Here is a 15,746-nt window from a genome sequence, read left to right as displayed (position 1 = left end):
GCTGCCACGTACAGTAACATGCTTACACTATTTTGCTTTGATGGGATGAAACGATTCAATCAGACACCAGCTCATTAAAGGATGAAAACCCACGTTTGTATGGGAACAATTTTTTGATCAAAAAAACATCATATACTGCATGGACCGCAAAATTTACGTATGTTATGAGCAGGTGAGTTCACGCGAAAGGGCACAGACAGTTTTTGGCCGAAGCATATAAGCTAAAATCATATTGCATCCTTGTACATAATCATCGATTGGTCTATTATATTGCGAATGTCATAATAGGACCAGTTCCTTATCTGCGCACACAACACAATGCCTATGAAACCAACCACTTATACGTCATTTCTATCTCCTGCAAGGTCTGTGGTATCATTTCCTCTTGACGCTGTTCAGAAGTTACACAGAATTAATAGCAAGACATTAGAACCGAAGACCAATGCTGGTGACTCTGCTGATTGCCATATACATTTTATGCTTGACGTATATGTTAATAAGTTCTTTCTCTGATTGGCACTTTTTTGCAAAAGACTGACTTTTGTATTGTGTTCATTTACACCTGAGGAAGCGAGGGAAAATCGCGAAAGCTTGTGTACTGTTTACAATAGAATTTATCACATATAGACTGATACGGCAAGTTTAATAATGTTAATAAGTGTAATCTATGTTCAATAGACATTTCAAGGATGACAAAGAAGATCACACTAGTATTATTTGTATGTACGTTTGGTGCTGCTGTTCTTGCTGCCCAAAATTTTGAAGGTAAGAAGTGTCAGCACATGCCTACCTTTAGGCGTGCTTTAAAACGACTAAGTACATTTTTTTTCTGAAATGAAGTGTACACACAATACGAAGGGGACCGTGCAAAACATTTACACATGCACAAGTTAACCAAAATGGCTCTAACGGCAACATAAAACCAATAATTTTATTCGATTTTCATGCAACAACCTTAATCAGGAGAACATATTTTTGAAGTAGGCTGTTGTAAGTTTAAAAACGTGAAAGTTTAAATTTTGCGAGCGTACGCATGGCGGGTTTAATATGAATCCGTGGCAAAAGACAATGAATATCAAGTTGTTTACGCACAACACACATCTCATCACCCTCCAAATACTTTTTGATGCAATAAGTATATTTTTTCTTTCCTTTCGCGCGAAGTGTAAGCATGGTGTCAACATTTTAAACATGTTGCGCCCATGTATGCACGGAGCTATGTCATACCATATGCTTTTTTCCAAGATATGTGTCTTCTTTTCCTTTTCCAACACTTTCAGTTACATGCGACACACAGTTCTCCGACCTCGTATACTCGATAACAGTCGTGTTGTGTCCTGCCGGCTGTTTGAGACAACAATCATCGTTGTGTGGAAACAGGATTTACACCAGGGGACCTGTTTGCTTGGCAGCAATGCAAGATCAGTGGATTGGAGGTAAAGTGGTTGGAAACAAAAGGTTAAAACACGTATGCGTTCTTGCCGAGGATAGATCCATAAGTTTTCTATGGGAATACCAGTTAAGATCCAAAACTCATTGTGATGTAACAGTGGCGATTTCCGGCGCTGGACGCAAAAATAAACTTACATCAGAGGAAAGCACGCTAGTGCGTTCAACGAAAATTTTAAGACAATCATTTTGTGAATACCGCTTAAAACAGTGATTCCCAACCTTTTTGTGGTTGCGTACCACTTGGAGGTAAAACAATTTCGACACGTACCACCTAGTTGAGTGTTACAAAGTAACCTAGGGGATGAAAACAAACCTTTTGAGATCACTAGCGGTTTTTTAAATTCAAACTACTTTCCCGACTTAAGGAAAGGTGCTCGCGTACCACATGGAATGCCGTCGCGTATCGTTAGTGGTACGCGTACCATCGGTTGGGAAACACTGTTCTAAAACAAAGAGGCGATTGTGCCTTTTTGGACCCCTCTTGTTTTTTACGAGTTAACTTTGAACAAACTTGTTTAAAATTTCAGCAAATAGTGGTGTTGATTTGTGTTACAGACGACGGTGGTCTGGTTACGGTTTACCGAAATCCGAGCCGCAATAATAAATTGTACAGCGGTGCAACGCTACGTGGTGTGAAGAGTGAGTCGTGTTCTGCAAGTGGTGACACGTTTTCATTTGACAGTAAGTTATTTTTTCACGTTTTATTCATACTATAAACCTGTTTTATGTGGCAGTGACATGTGCCACACAAGGAAACTCGTCTCAGAAAATCACTGAAGTCGAATGTCCATAAGGTTGCGGAAAGGAACCAGTGTTTGGTTCAGATACTTACAGCAGTCAGTCGTCTGTGTGCAGCGCCGCCATGCACGCTGGGCAAATAAAAGGTGCTTGTGGACTTCCTGCTTGTGTGTGCGCGAGAATATGACGTGTATGTGACGTCAATCAATACACAAGCGCTTCTTTCATGTATTTAATTAGGTGAAGGAGGTGTCGTGAAATTTTTCATGCAAATCGGTCAAATTTCTTACAAAGGCAACACCAGCAACGGAATCACAAGCGAATCTTCTTCTACGTCGGATGCTGCGTTCAGTTTCAAAAGTACACAATTCAATTGCACCTTAAAAATAAAAATATTACCTTTTCTTTGTTCCCATCTCTGACATTTTCACCATAACCTGCGATTAAGGTAGTTAGGGCAATGACATGTGATATACGTCATCATATATTAGAACCAATAATCACACTTTTATTCGACAAAAATATTGCTTTTGTTTTCTCATGCTTGTTTTTTTTTGCGAGTTACCTACGTGTGCCTACGAAGAGTAGCCTACTGTTTCCCCCGAAAATTAATAGCCGAAATATGACCAAACCCAGGTGTTAATAGGAAACAATATTTCAAGGACTTCCAAAATGCCCTGACAACAACTGCACTCACAACAGTAGTTGCGTGGAACTGATCGATGGTTACGCATGTGTTCACAAAGCTTGACGATTTCAACGGAGGTGTTTTCTTTCCTAAATTATTTTTTCAATCTCGAAACAATCATTGAAATACTACTGACCCCTGAAACAAACAAGCAATGTTCATTCAAAATACCATCACAAACCATATTCTAAATTTTTTCAAGGTTCTTGTGGGCATTAATTAGTTAATATTTTGAGAGAATTTAAGTGTATGAACGAAAACTTTACAGGATTGTTCTTCGACAAATCCGGACTGCAAGTGATTTGTGACAACGAATGGACGGTAAAGATTACAGTAGCTTCAGAAACAAAATGATTTTAAACCTCGATTCCAATTCGTTTGAAACGTGACCAACAATTAAGCATATTTTTTGCATGGAACACAATGTCTCGTAATTGCTACAATAAATAAGGGTCGTTTTTTCTTGGCACTGCAGTTAGTTTTCCTAGTATTAACTCACAACAAAATCTTAGGATTTTCTGCACAACTTTGCAGGTGATACAGCACCGGGAAGACGGAAGTGTGTCCTTCAGTCGACCTTGGGTCGAATATCAAAGCGGCTTCGGAACCGTGGGAGGAGAATTTTGGATAGGTTGGTTTAGTGTTTGTCTGCGTCTTAAACAATCCGGGCATCCCTCAAAGAGTTATAAACACTAATAATGTTGTAAAGAATGGCAGAGTGAACATACGTACATAATCCTAACTCAGGTTTGTCGAAATCAGAGTAAAATATTGGTATATTTGTTTCTTCTCTAATTTAAAACACTCTTGCGCACGCAGTCTAATTGCTTGTTCAAATCTTCGCTTACAAAATTACTGTCATTTTTATTCCAATGAAAATGAATTCAGATGCATAACGAATTGAATTTGATTGCATGACGGTAATGATAATGAGACATAAACCATGTCTGAATAAAAGTTCCTTCTAGGTTTGGACAATATTCGGGCATTGACGCAAAGCAAAACGTGTCGATTATTCGTTGAACTTTGGGACTTTTCTGAAGTCTACACTTTTGCCGAATACAGGTTTGGATGCAAATAATTTCACCAGTAAACGACAAAGCGAGCAATTGCTTATGCTGTATTTCTTGTTTTTTTAGTGTCTTCTGGATTGGACCCGAGTCAGATAATTACAGGCTACATTTTAGCGGCTACGTCCCAACATCAACAGCCGGTGACTCCATGTCGAACCACAATCTAAACAACCAGATGTTTAGTACCAAAGATTTTGACAACGATTCCTCGTACGTTGGAAGAGAATAAAATAATGCAACTGTGCAACACAGCAGTGGCATTTTAAACTGTGCAACTAACCAACGAAATTCATAAAATTGTCGTTTTTTTAATGAAAACCGATATTTGCTATCTAATAAGTCTTGCAAAACTGAATATAAAAAAAACAAGGGGAAAATGACCGTAAATAAATGGACCACAAGTGTCGATCTTTAACTTTTTGGTTTGTGTTTAGAGGGGATTCCTGTTCAATTTCGTACGGTGGCGGAGGCGGATGGTGGTTCAATGCTTGTTACTATACAAACCTAAATGGTGTATGGAGATCAAATGCTCGTGCAATACAATGGGGCATGTATCGCAACGTTTACGTTATCAAAAGATTTACGATGAAAGTGCGTTGCGATTGATGTCATTCCGTTCAATGTATGTGTCTATGTATGTGAAGTTGTGCACTCTACTTATCGTCCGGAAACTTGGTTTGGAATTTACATGACTTTGGATATCGTTGCGATGTAAAGAATGTTCCTAAAGCATTTGCTGAAAAGCCAAATGATCGTTGCATATCTCCATGGACCATGAGAATGGTGACCAGAATTTGTGTACCAAGTGAAAATGTATGCATGCTAATAAATGATTGGTTGCCAACCGAGAGTTTGACATAGCGTGCACAAGCATTAGTGGACTTCATAGGGAAACTCTAGCAAAGACGATGTAGTAAGGTAATGAGTTCAACGTTCTAAGTACAAAGGGCTGTCAGGGAGTCAGTCTTTTGGCAGATGCTCTTTTGTCAAAAAAAAAACGTTATGGCTTTAGCGGTTACAAATTGACCTCGTACGAAACCTGATTTCTATTGAGAATGAAAATCACTATTCTTGCGATGGCCGAACACAGCCCAGCACATGACGGTCACAAACGATTTTAGTTCCTCAGGTATGTAAATGTTTCTATTTCTCACGAATATTCCACGTATATTTTTAGGCTTAGACTGGTGGTTTTCAAACTTTTTAATACCTTTTTCTTCCGCAAACCTAATGAATTGAGATAACGTAGGTCACTATATGTAGTCCAGCAGTAGACACGCGCGAACTGGCCAGTGATGGTCGGTTATATTGTGATCCAGGTACGTAGTTCTCAAACTTTCATGCTTTGTGGCCCCCATACAGTAATTTCAAGACCCTCAGCCTATTCATGAACAATGAATAATATAACGCAACCATTTCGGACACCGTTTGTGGCCCCATAAAACCATTCTGTGTAAAACCCTGCCGCTTAATCTGCTGCTCCTGGCAACAACGATTTTGTATGTTCAAACAGTCTTAGTGCAATTTTCCGTATCTTTGACAAGAAAGAAACAAACAAACGAATAGAAATATAAACGAACGTGAAACTCGTGTAAATAAACGTGGAACTAGATCTGCTCTAAAAAGCGCCGATATTCGATTTCGTTCAGCGTCACGCGCCCGTCCTCCCCGGCGGGAAAATATTTATCGAATTTCCGCAGATCGAGAAGGAACGAGACGCCCGAGCCGAGCACTTTCCGAACCTCGTCGTTGGCATGACGCGACCACAGATCTCGAAGGTGTGTTTTGCCGCACGGCCCATTCCTGGTCAAAATCTCCGCCACCAGTTTTACGGCCTCTTCTCTGCGACGCTCAGCTTTGCTTTTATTGCTGATCTCGCTTCTCTGTGATGGTGTTGCGATTGGATGTTGCTCCTCCGAAGAAGAGCGTCTTGCCGGCGACATAGGAGTCATAGATGCTCCGAGCGATTGCACCGTCTTCTCGAGCGTTTCTCTACGAAGGCCGAGTACGGATTCAGCCTTTGAGAAGACAAACTTGTCAAGGTTTCGTATGCAGAAGAGCAGTATCAGTGTACGGCAGATTGGAAGCCTTTCACTTTCGTGAACAGCTTCGAGTCTGGCTGCAAAACGCTGTGACATGGCTTGGCACAAACCATCCAGCGTGTCCCTGTTACCAGAGCGACCGAGTAAATGAACTTGGAGAAATTCGATCAACTGTTTCGCCAAACCTACGAGTGGCAACTCCGGTTTGGTTGTAACAGCGCAATGCGGTCGATAGAATGTCCACGTCACTCCGACGTCACCGTAACGATTTCCAAAGGCAAACTGGTCGCTTCCGAGAGCCACAAACTCGCGCACGTACGCCTCCAGCGCCAATGAGCTCCGCGCAAAACGCTCTTCGCAAAATCGCTTTCGAGTCGCTTCAACGACGACGTCCGTTTCACAGCAACAGTTTCTGCCGGACAAAAACTCCACCAGGAAGATCTGCATCTTCTTGCTTCTGTCGAGTCGTTTCGCCTTTCGCGCCTCGTGCATTGATTCCCGACTGCACGAAACCACATTCTGCTGCTGCGGTGACAACTCCACACCGTGCGTTGTACTGCTGGGAGCTTCCTTTGCTTCTTCGCCAGATAGTTTGCGCTCAATCGGTTTAAACAAGTTGCTCCTCGTGGCTGGAGGGTTTGCGTCGTGTGGTCGGCTAGTGGTACGTTCAACTCCAACCGTGGAGCAGAGTCGCGTGTCTCGTTGCTGGTGGGGTTCCAAACGAATGACGTCACTTGCCGCCCCAGCTGAGTCAGACGGGATGTAACTGCTCGTTTTCATAGGTTCCTTCATTTTGTCGGAGGAATACGTGCTGTGGATGTTCGTGGCTTGCTCGTTTTCGCTGTACGGTGATGTTGGGATGTCGTTGTCTACAATGAACATGTTACGAAACGGATTTTTTTCACTTTAATGCTTTTCGGTGTTTAAACCTTATCTGAGGTTTGCGATGTTGCTACATGGAGATTCAAGTGGTGCTTTAATGGCTAAATCGCCAACTACAACGGACATTTACTGACCAAACGTTGCGTCACTTACCAATGCTGAATGTCTACTACGTGTTTGCATAATGCAATCGCAAACTGTTAACATACGTAAGATTAAGTTCGTCTACACACGGGAGCCCCTTTTACAATGTAGGTATTTCATCTAGATACGTTAACGTTTACTGATGAAGACTGTTGTTTCGCCGTGTTATGTTTGACAATACACCTATACATCACAATTCTAACTGCACTTTTCCGTATATTAAACCTGAAAACTAAACGACTTACCTGGAACATTGTTTCCAAGTGGAGCAATCTTCCCAGCGCTGGTGAATCCCACATTTTCGGCGTCCAACACAAGATATCGCACGGTCAAGTGCAGAGAAGGTCCATTGTCTAATTTCAACCGCGGTCCGAATTGTTTTATCACCATGTCCGTCAGCTCTTCCAAAGTAACTCCGCTGCTGTGTTCAGTCTAGAAAAGTAAAAACAAACAAAGAATACTTGCTGAATGTATTAGGTGAGTGCGCTATAAAGGTTTGAAATAAGGTAGCTATAAGGGTGTTGCGCAAAATTAAATTTATGACTATGTTTAGATTGTGGTGTAAGGAAAGAAAGTTACTAACCATGGAAAATGGTATACAGCGCAGGATGCACTGTCCCCTATTTTTTTCAATGCTATAGCCACGTCTAATTAAATATACGACGTTTCTAACGCAAAATTGTTGTGGCCCCTGTGGTGACTATGTATATTTTATACAAGCGCATTTAAATCGTGACTATATAAAAATTCGATTAGAAACGGGTGGATTACTTTACGAAAAGGACCAGCAATAATCTGTTTCTCCACTGCAACAGTTTAGAGGCAAACAGAGAACAAATAAACTTAAAAAGAACTGCATGAAATCGATGAAAATTTAGCGTTTAGGGCTCTAATGTTAGAAGACTTACTTTGAGACTGTGCAAAACATATGTTGCAACTTCAAGTTCTTTAACGTCACCGAGGCAGTCCAGTAAGTTTCTTGGGCTCGATCCTCGTTTTCCAAGGCAGCACGTGGCTTCTATTGGATCAAGTAACATCTGCGGATCGCGATGCAGGCAGCCCACCACCTGACAAGCGATGACGTCATCGGACAGATGGGGTGACAACTTTGTCTTGCTGTACTTTCGCCTCGCCGCGCTGACAACAGTTTCTACGTCTATCTCCGCTCCTTGGATCGACACGAGCGCTCTGTTGCAAAGGGAAAAGAAACTACTGTTTAACTATGCCAATAGTCGTATTTTAGTGTTACAATGTGTTAATCCACAAACACGAGATCGCCTTTTGAACGAAAGCTTTATGCCCTGCTCAAGTGGAGTCTTTGTACACTTTGAGGACATACGGCCATGTTCAAACATAGTTAGGTGCGATAACAATTGTGATTTATACAGATTTTGTTTCAAATCCAATAAATATTAATCAAACATGTTCCGTACTACTTTGATCAGTCAGGCCAAGTCCTGACAACTGTTTTGGGCCGCGATTCCCCACCGAAACAATAACACAGTGAGGTTTTTCGTTTGATGTGAAGGTTTTGAAAACGTTCAAATGTTACAAACATAAAAAGTAACTTTGAGAATATCAGTTGGTATTGGGGGTCTTGATTATGTTAAGGGACTGTAATACTATTTTTCTCGTCATATCTTCATGTGCATTGTCAGTTGTCACATATGTTCTTAGAAAAAATGTTATCTGCAAAGAAAATGGTTTGACAAGCAGCCAAACTGCTTGAAGCTAATGCGCTGGATCGGGTTAAGCCTATGAATTCATTACCTGATAAAGTTGGCGAGATCCTTGTTTTTGACCCGGGTAAGACTGGATGCGTGTCGAAAAACTGCAACGTTTTCTTCGTGTCTTTCTGCCTGTTTTAAGACGAGTTTGACGATTCGACGAGTGCCGTCCTTTGCTTTACCAACATGAACTTGTTCGGCCGGTTCCAGAGATTCCAGAACTTTCGTTTTAAACGCTTCGCAGGTTTTTTCATCAACTGTGACCAGAGTACGCTGTGCTTCGTTAAGCAGACTGGTTGTGAGACAGTCGATGAGGGATTGAAAGATCATCTGGTTTCCTTCGGCTGCAAGGAGACGTCCCATCGTCACGTCTTGAATGAGGTTTGGAGGAAGCAAAGAAATAACATCCTGTATCAAACCCGGTTCCACTTGCACAGTTGCTTTCTCCTCCACTTCCGAACGTTGTTTGGAGCGCGAACTGCGCTTTCGCCTCTTCCTTTTAGGTTTGGTCTCATTGTCAGCAGACTTCTTAGATGCAGTTTCTCGCTTTCTTTGGTTCTTTGTTGTGAATTGTTCCTCGCCGTCACTGACTTCTCCGCTCTCGCGTTCGGAGTCGCAACACTTCGTCAACGATTTGTTGAGTTCTAAATCCGGTGAGCTGGTCGACTGTCGCGGCGACGGACGAGTGGGTGCGATAACCACATCATCACCTTGCACTGTGAACATGTCCGGATACATCAACAAGAAACGCCGGAAAAATATTTCGCTCAAGTCTTCCTGGAGCTCGTCTTGGGACGTCCCGAACAAATAGATTCGCTGCAGTTTGGTGAATCTCCCCGAACTGCTGACGCGGGTATACATGATGTTGAACGGCAAAGTGCAGCCTTCGATCACGAACAGACAGCGCACAGTTTCAACCACCATCTGTTCCATTTGATCGAAATATCTGATTCGACCGATTCCGCTAGAGCGTATTTGTGAAACGAGGATGCTTCTGTCGTATTGCAGCATAACAAAGTCCGTCTGATTGAGAATGTCGACTAAATCAAATTCGCTCATGAAAGACGGTTTGTTACCGAACAACGCCACAAGTAGATCACTGGCAAGCATGGTTCGACTTTCCAGACAATTTGCCGCTTCGCTGTTAACGATGTCGCGAAACAACGATGCTTCAGTGACAGTGGTATTGATAAAACGAGTGAAAGTACCGTAGGAAGCCACCAGAGTACGCCGATACTCCTCAGACAAACCGTGTTCAAATGACAGAAGGTCGGCCATTCGGTTCTGGCACGAAGAACTCCTTCGAAGAATATTATGGACTTCTTGGGCAGTCCAGACTTCCGCGGATACAGCAGTACTTTTAGTCCCTTCGTAAACCGGTGCAGTTTCAGCTGGATGGCTGGATACAGTGGTAAAGTCGCCCATGATTAACATGTCTTCGTTTATTTTCATCTTGGATGGGAAAATGCTCAGTGAATAGAGAATATCTCCGCAACTTATAAAGCTCAAGTTGCCTTTGGTGATGATCCGTTGGGCGAGCGACACTTGGATGCTTAGTCTCGACTCCACCAGACTCAGGACTTCCTGGAAGATGAGTTTGTTGATGTGCTTCCGATGAACGCAGTAATTTCCAGACTTATATCTCCGAAAGTGCTCAGCGATGAAACTTCTCCCGTGCAGCGCCAGGTCGGCCTTTTCATCGTCGGAGAGCTTCAGGAAACTTTGGAAAAGGTCTTCGAAGATTATTTGTTCACCAAATAAAACCTGCAACACCGGGTGACCGCGAGCCGTGATTGAAAAAGGTCTTTTCACGGTGGACTGTTTGTTATTTCCATCAATCATCGTCACGGCTCCGTTGGCCAACGAAAAGCGCCCAGAACTGGACTCGAGCGTTCTATGAATAAATTTACTGTCGGCGAAACCAGTGGGGGCCAAGGTTTCGATGATTTCTGTCCACGGAACCGAAAGGGACGTAGTTGAATACAGTTTTTGGCAAATCATGATGGTCAACTGTCTCGCCAAGGCCTCGCTGTACAATTCGGAATCTTCCGTGCTTTTTATATGCTTGAAAAATTGCAGGAGAAATTCCAGAAAACAGCCGAACGTGAAAATAGCTTTTTCCATCACTTTCGGGTTGGCTTCGCGCAGTTGATTGTGCGTGTCGACGAGGTTGTTATAAGATACCTTGCTTGTGAGCAAAGGCTTAATTCTGCTGAGGCATTCCGCCGGCAATCCAAACGGAAAATGAGTTTTCTTTGGTCCTGGGTTAACGTAGATTAAAGTGTTGGTCCGCGATTTGCTCTTAGAGTTACTTCCTTTGGCTGAAACCACGTAACTCGATATTGTGGCGTTTGCCTCGGGCTTTTCAACATCTACAAGGTCACAATTCTCACAGCAAGCCGCGTAAATGAAATATTCTGACGTCACACGTTCCAAAGTCGCACACAGAAATTCCAATATCTGTTTAACTGACCTTGGCTTATCTTGTATGTAGGCGTAGCTGCGTTTCAGCAAGCATGCACGCAAAGCTTTGTGGTACTGTGACAAGTTACAAGCCGAATGACAGCTCGTCATATTGCTTAGCCAAGCGGTGAGGTCAGCGGACGAACTGGCGCAATGTTTCTTCCAGAAAATATGCGCTTTGATGATAAGTTCCCATGTTACATCGACGCTCAGACAAGCGATCACATCGGGTTTTTCCCGAAAAAGGAATTTTAGTTGGTCTTTGCGTCTCTCTATCACCTTCGAATCGCTGCTGGAGGGTATCGGTATCGCGATCTTTTTCATTTGTGGCTGGGAGTTGGAAAGCTTGACTACGTCGCCTGACTCACTGCTGGTCACCGTGAACTCGGGAAACTCACTGAGAATTCGAGTAAGAAGTCCATCTGACACAAACTCGGTCGTATGCATTAGAGTGCTCTGGATCTCGTTAATTTTCATCGACCCGATTGCAGTCAGACCGATGTGTATTTTTTCACTAACGACCTTGTGCAGAAGATAAGTGAAGTCAACTTCATTGCCACCTTCAAGTTTGTTGCAAGAAGAAGTTATCCAATCAACGAATGAGTTGTGTTTCTTGGCGATCTGCAAAGATAATGTCTCTTTACAAACTAGTCTTTGTAACAGTGTATTTTTATGCGAAAGAAGGATATTTGGTGAGGACTGCTGATGGTAGAACAAGGGTGCACGTTTTGACCAGAAGCTACAAAACAAAACACCAGGGGTCGCTAACCCCTGGCACGCATGTCTGGATTATAACTCTGTTTGTGAGTAAAGCGTATGGCTTAAATCATAACCTGTATTGCTGGCTTTTGTTGCTGGTAAAGTATCTGTACAATTTGTCTCATTATAGTGGAAAGTCAACAGAATTTGAAACTTGTGGTCAGTATATCAGCTTAAACAACATTGATTGAAGTTGTAACGTTCCAACTTCAAAAAAATTAAGTATTTTTTTAACATTGTCAATTTCAGAGCTCTTTAATTATTTCGTGACTCGGGTTTTTCATTTAATAGAACCTGATGACGATCACTTTACAAAAATAAGTAATTTGTACCAAGTGAAATTTTATGAATACTTTGGAGAAAGCAGTAATATTTCAGGCCAAGCCTGCAAACCTCATGATCGCGATACAATAGCTGTTATCGCCAAGCAAGGACCTGCGCAGTGGGGAGATCCTGCCAATGCATGAAATATTACTGCGTTATCTGATAAGGTCGTAATGATCCCCTACGTATATGTGAAGGTTGCCTGGCAAGTTGTGCGCTTGCGCACCAGTGTACCATGGCCATCACATACCCCGTGAAACCACTGAGCTCCTCTAGCTCAGTTTGTAGAGCGTTGGGCCTGGTTAGCCCAGGTTCGTGAGTTCAAACCTCACCTGGAGCTTGATTTTTTAAATCTTGCTCCGTCTTGTCAGCAAAAAAGTGGCTGATCAAGCTAGGCTGCAATGCCTGGGCTGCCAAGCCTGCAAACCTCATGGTACTTTGGAGGAAGTGCGAAGTACAGGCAATTTAATCGACAACTGCAAAGCTACACCATTCAGTAGCTTATGGCAACAGAAGCAAGTGGAAAGACAAAATTACCACCGAGAATTTTACCCTGCGCATAATAATGTTGATAAGTTGGAATGAATCACAAGTTCAATTTTGCATGAGGAATACATTGCGGCATTTTTTGTAGAAACATAAAAATTAATTGTTAATCATTTCCAACTTGTTACAAACAATACAATGAAATATTTGCTCATTCTATGTAACAGAACTAGCTATATTTTTATTAAATTTTTTTAAAAATTTATGTCAGGGAACGTTTTTCTCCAGGCCAATGATTTTTAACTTTAAAGAATTTTTGCAAGCCATGAAACATGCAATAACTCAATGCGTTTCTTGTGTTTGGTCTTTGGATTATATTTGATTGTTTTACGTGGTAGGCTTTCAGCTAAGTGTTACCTGTTGACTGACGCCATACGCACATGGTTTGGAGAATGGGCAGCAATTATGGGGTTGGCTTAGTACTTAAGTTTGGAAAATTATCTGATACATAAACCCATGCACAATTAACACTAACGATGCTTGAGAACGAAGGTGTAATGGCATTAACAACATAACACAACGTTTTAAGATGAAAGTTCCAATATTGAACTGCGATTCCTAAATTACAATTCCTAACCCAAAAGCCGGACGTCGTAAGCCAACCCCATAATTAATCCATCTGAGGTCAGTCAGTACGTAACGCTAGGCTTGGCATTGCAAGAGGTCATGTCCGAGAAGAATTGGGCTTTAATCAAAATGGTCCATGCATTCATTTCTCTGTCACTTTTTTTGCCTTTGCGCTTATGGATTTTTTACCCAATTACAATAAAATTCACGTACAAGTGTTATTTGTCGCATAGCCTTTCGTTCAACGTCTACACCTACTACGCTCATTCTGATGAACAAAGTCTAGCTCGCAAACAATAGCCGGGATTGGCTGCAAAATTTGTATTAAAATAACATATTAAAACCACAACTTGTGAACACGCAACATTATTTCGTTAATGTATTTTACATTAAATTCTAATAACAGTAAAACGCATGACCGAAATAATATTTTGTGCTGACAAGTTATGGTTATATAAATACTATTTTGTAAATCAATACCTAATATATTATTTCAATACATTTTTTGCAGGCAGTCCCTGCTGTTGTTTGCGTGCAAGATTTTATTCATAAGAATGTGCGCATGTAGTAAGTTTAAACATTGAGCGAGAGGCAATATGTGAATTGTATGGCAATTGTGTTAACACTCCATAATCGTGAAGGCAACAAAAGTGACAGAGCAATGTATAAATGGGCCAGCCCGCGTATATATATTTTTTTCCCAGCCACAGGTTGACTGCAACGCGACACTGCAAGAACTAGAAGTTAACGTGTCGCCACGTGAAATTGTTTGTTTTGCACTTCTATTGGGTCCAGTTGCCCTGTTTAGTCAATTCGTTTATGTCACAGGTAAGACTCGACAAACGCAACATTGCACAGTTGATCAACAATATCAATGATTTAATGTATTCCGCCAATCATGTCAATAATTATTGTCTGTTGCATGTACACAAACCGCTGAAAGGCAGAACTACGTTTTGTCGAAGTGCAATAGAATACTGTAGGCCTAATTGTATTAAACAAACAAACAAGACCGCCGTTGCGACAGAAGCAAGTAGTGCAATAGCAAACGTCCAGGACGATTTTTTTACTGGTGATTACCAACCCTTTCTCAAGGACAACATTGCTTTGCAGAGCGAGCATTGCCGAACCGTACACACGAGTCACCTCAAAATATGTCTAACCTTATTTAATACCTGCTGCTGGACCTCAAGAGGAAACGCCTGTTCTATCCTGACTAACCTTTTCCGGTTTACATAACGCAAACACCGTATGGTGACCGTTTGACCTTTATTACAATAGAAAGTGTCACCTTTACAGAGGATGGTCACTAAAATGCTGCCACTATAAACAACAGCTACAGTGAAAAGTTTTGCTCTGTGAGCAAAAGTATGCTGTTTTGGGTATACTATTTAAAAATATACCAATACAACACTGTGCCTCTTTACTTGACTTTTGGAAGGCACCAAAGTTTTGTTGGTGCATGTTGAAAGGGCAAATTTCTTTGATTTGCTTTCAACTTGCTTAGTGTTTCAACTTTTCATTCTACCAATAAATATACACCATATTGGTGACAGGATGTGATACATAGCATACGAAAAGTGGGCCATATGGTTTCATGAAATGACCCATTAGATAATGTTTTGCAAATGAAGCTATTGTGTAATAACCTCTCATAGCTGTTACAAAACTTAATATATTTAGGATTATAAATTAAAAAAATGGTATGTTTAAGTTCAGCACATTAACATAAAGCAACAGAAACCTTTTTTAACTTATTTGTGACAATATTTTAAACCTGAACGACTGGTACAGAAAATGGACTTGCAACTAACCTCTTTGCGTTTGTCACTGGGCAGATTTCTAAAACTTGCTATAACATCTGCATATTTGAGTTCAGGCTGGAACAGCTGTTTGGCAATTTCCGCACAAAGATCACACATTTTGGAAAAATAATACTTGTAAGCATAAGTATTTTTTTTGAAATTGTACTTCACTGAGTCACTGAAGTACACAAAGAAAATGACAGCTACTATGGATACAATTAAGAAACAGTAGTTTTATGTCCAATTACCAGTTATCTACATAGATATCGTCAACACAGACCATATTTCCTTTTCTTTTTATTACAAGCAAAGTGGTAAAATGTTTATAATTATTATGTCCTCATGCAAATATTCTGCATAATCACCGCCAAGCACTTCATAGCACATGCGTAACATAGATAAATCTCAATACAACATGTGCAAAGAATGATTGCCAATAACGCTTGTAGTCATTACTCATTACTGAGCACGTGAGCAAAAATGCATTTTGCAAAACAAGTGGTTCACTACTGACAGCCAACATTCAAATTAGTTTA

General features: G+C 41.3%; 3 protein-coding genes across 3 annotated transcripts; 2 read left to right on the top strand and 1 right to left on the bottom strand.

Annotated features, from left to right (window-relative positions):
• Positions 1-689: 689 nt before the first annotated feature.
• On the top strand, positions 690-4,147 carry LOC145892541 (cochlin-like). The gene is made up of 9 exons (XM_082982019.1): positions 690-765; positions 1,281-1,436; positions 2,008-2,133; positions 2,187-2,336; positions 2,431-2,550; positions 2,853-3,199; positions 3,413-3,509; positions 3,847-3,943; positions 4,018-4,147. Exons 1-4 carry the CDS (start codon positions 690-692, stop codon positions 2,243-2,245), a joined length of 417 nt encoding a protein of 138 aa, XP_082838145.1. The 3' UTR covers positions 2,246-2,336; positions 2,431-2,550; positions 2,853-3,199; positions 3,413-3,509; positions 3,847-3,943; positions 4,018-4,147.
• On the top strand, positions 3,128-4,180 carry LOC145892386 (ficolin-2-like). The gene is made up of 4 exons (XM_082982005.1): positions 3,128-3,199; positions 3,413-3,509; positions 3,847-3,943; positions 4,018-4,180. The coding sequence occupies exons 1-4, from the start codon at positions 3,128-3,130 to the stop codon at positions 4,178-4,180; spliced, it is 429 nt and encodes a 142-aa protein (XP_082838131.1).
• Positions 4,181-5,552: 1,372 nt separating this feature from the next.
• LOC145911787 (uncharacterized) lies at positions 5,553-15,384 on the bottom strand. The gene is made up of 5 exons (XM_082999229.1): positions 15,220-15,384; positions 8,790-11,830; positions 7,928-8,207; positions 7,265-7,451; positions 5,553-6,862 (listed from the first exon to the last, which is right to left on the bottom strand). Exons 1-5 carry the CDS (start codon positions 15,325-15,327, stop codon positions 5,559-5,561), a joined length of 4,920 nt encoding a protein of 1,639 aa, XP_082855355.1. The 5' UTR covers positions 15,328-15,384; the 3' UTR covers positions 5,553-5,558.
• Between the last annotated feature and the right edge of the window lie 362 nt (positions 15,385-15,746).

Source organism: Ascidia mentula, chromosome 1 (genome assembly GCF_947561715.1).
Source record: "Ascidia mentula chromosome 1, kaAscMent1.1, whole genome shotgun sequence".
NCBI classification, from domain to species: domain Eukaryota; kingdom Metazoa; phylum Chordata; class Ascidiacea; order Phlebobranchia; family Ascidiidae; genus Ascidia; species Ascidia mentula.
The sequence above is the reverse complement of the archived record's forward strand: the minus strand, read 5'-3'. Positions and strand labels throughout refer to the sequence as shown.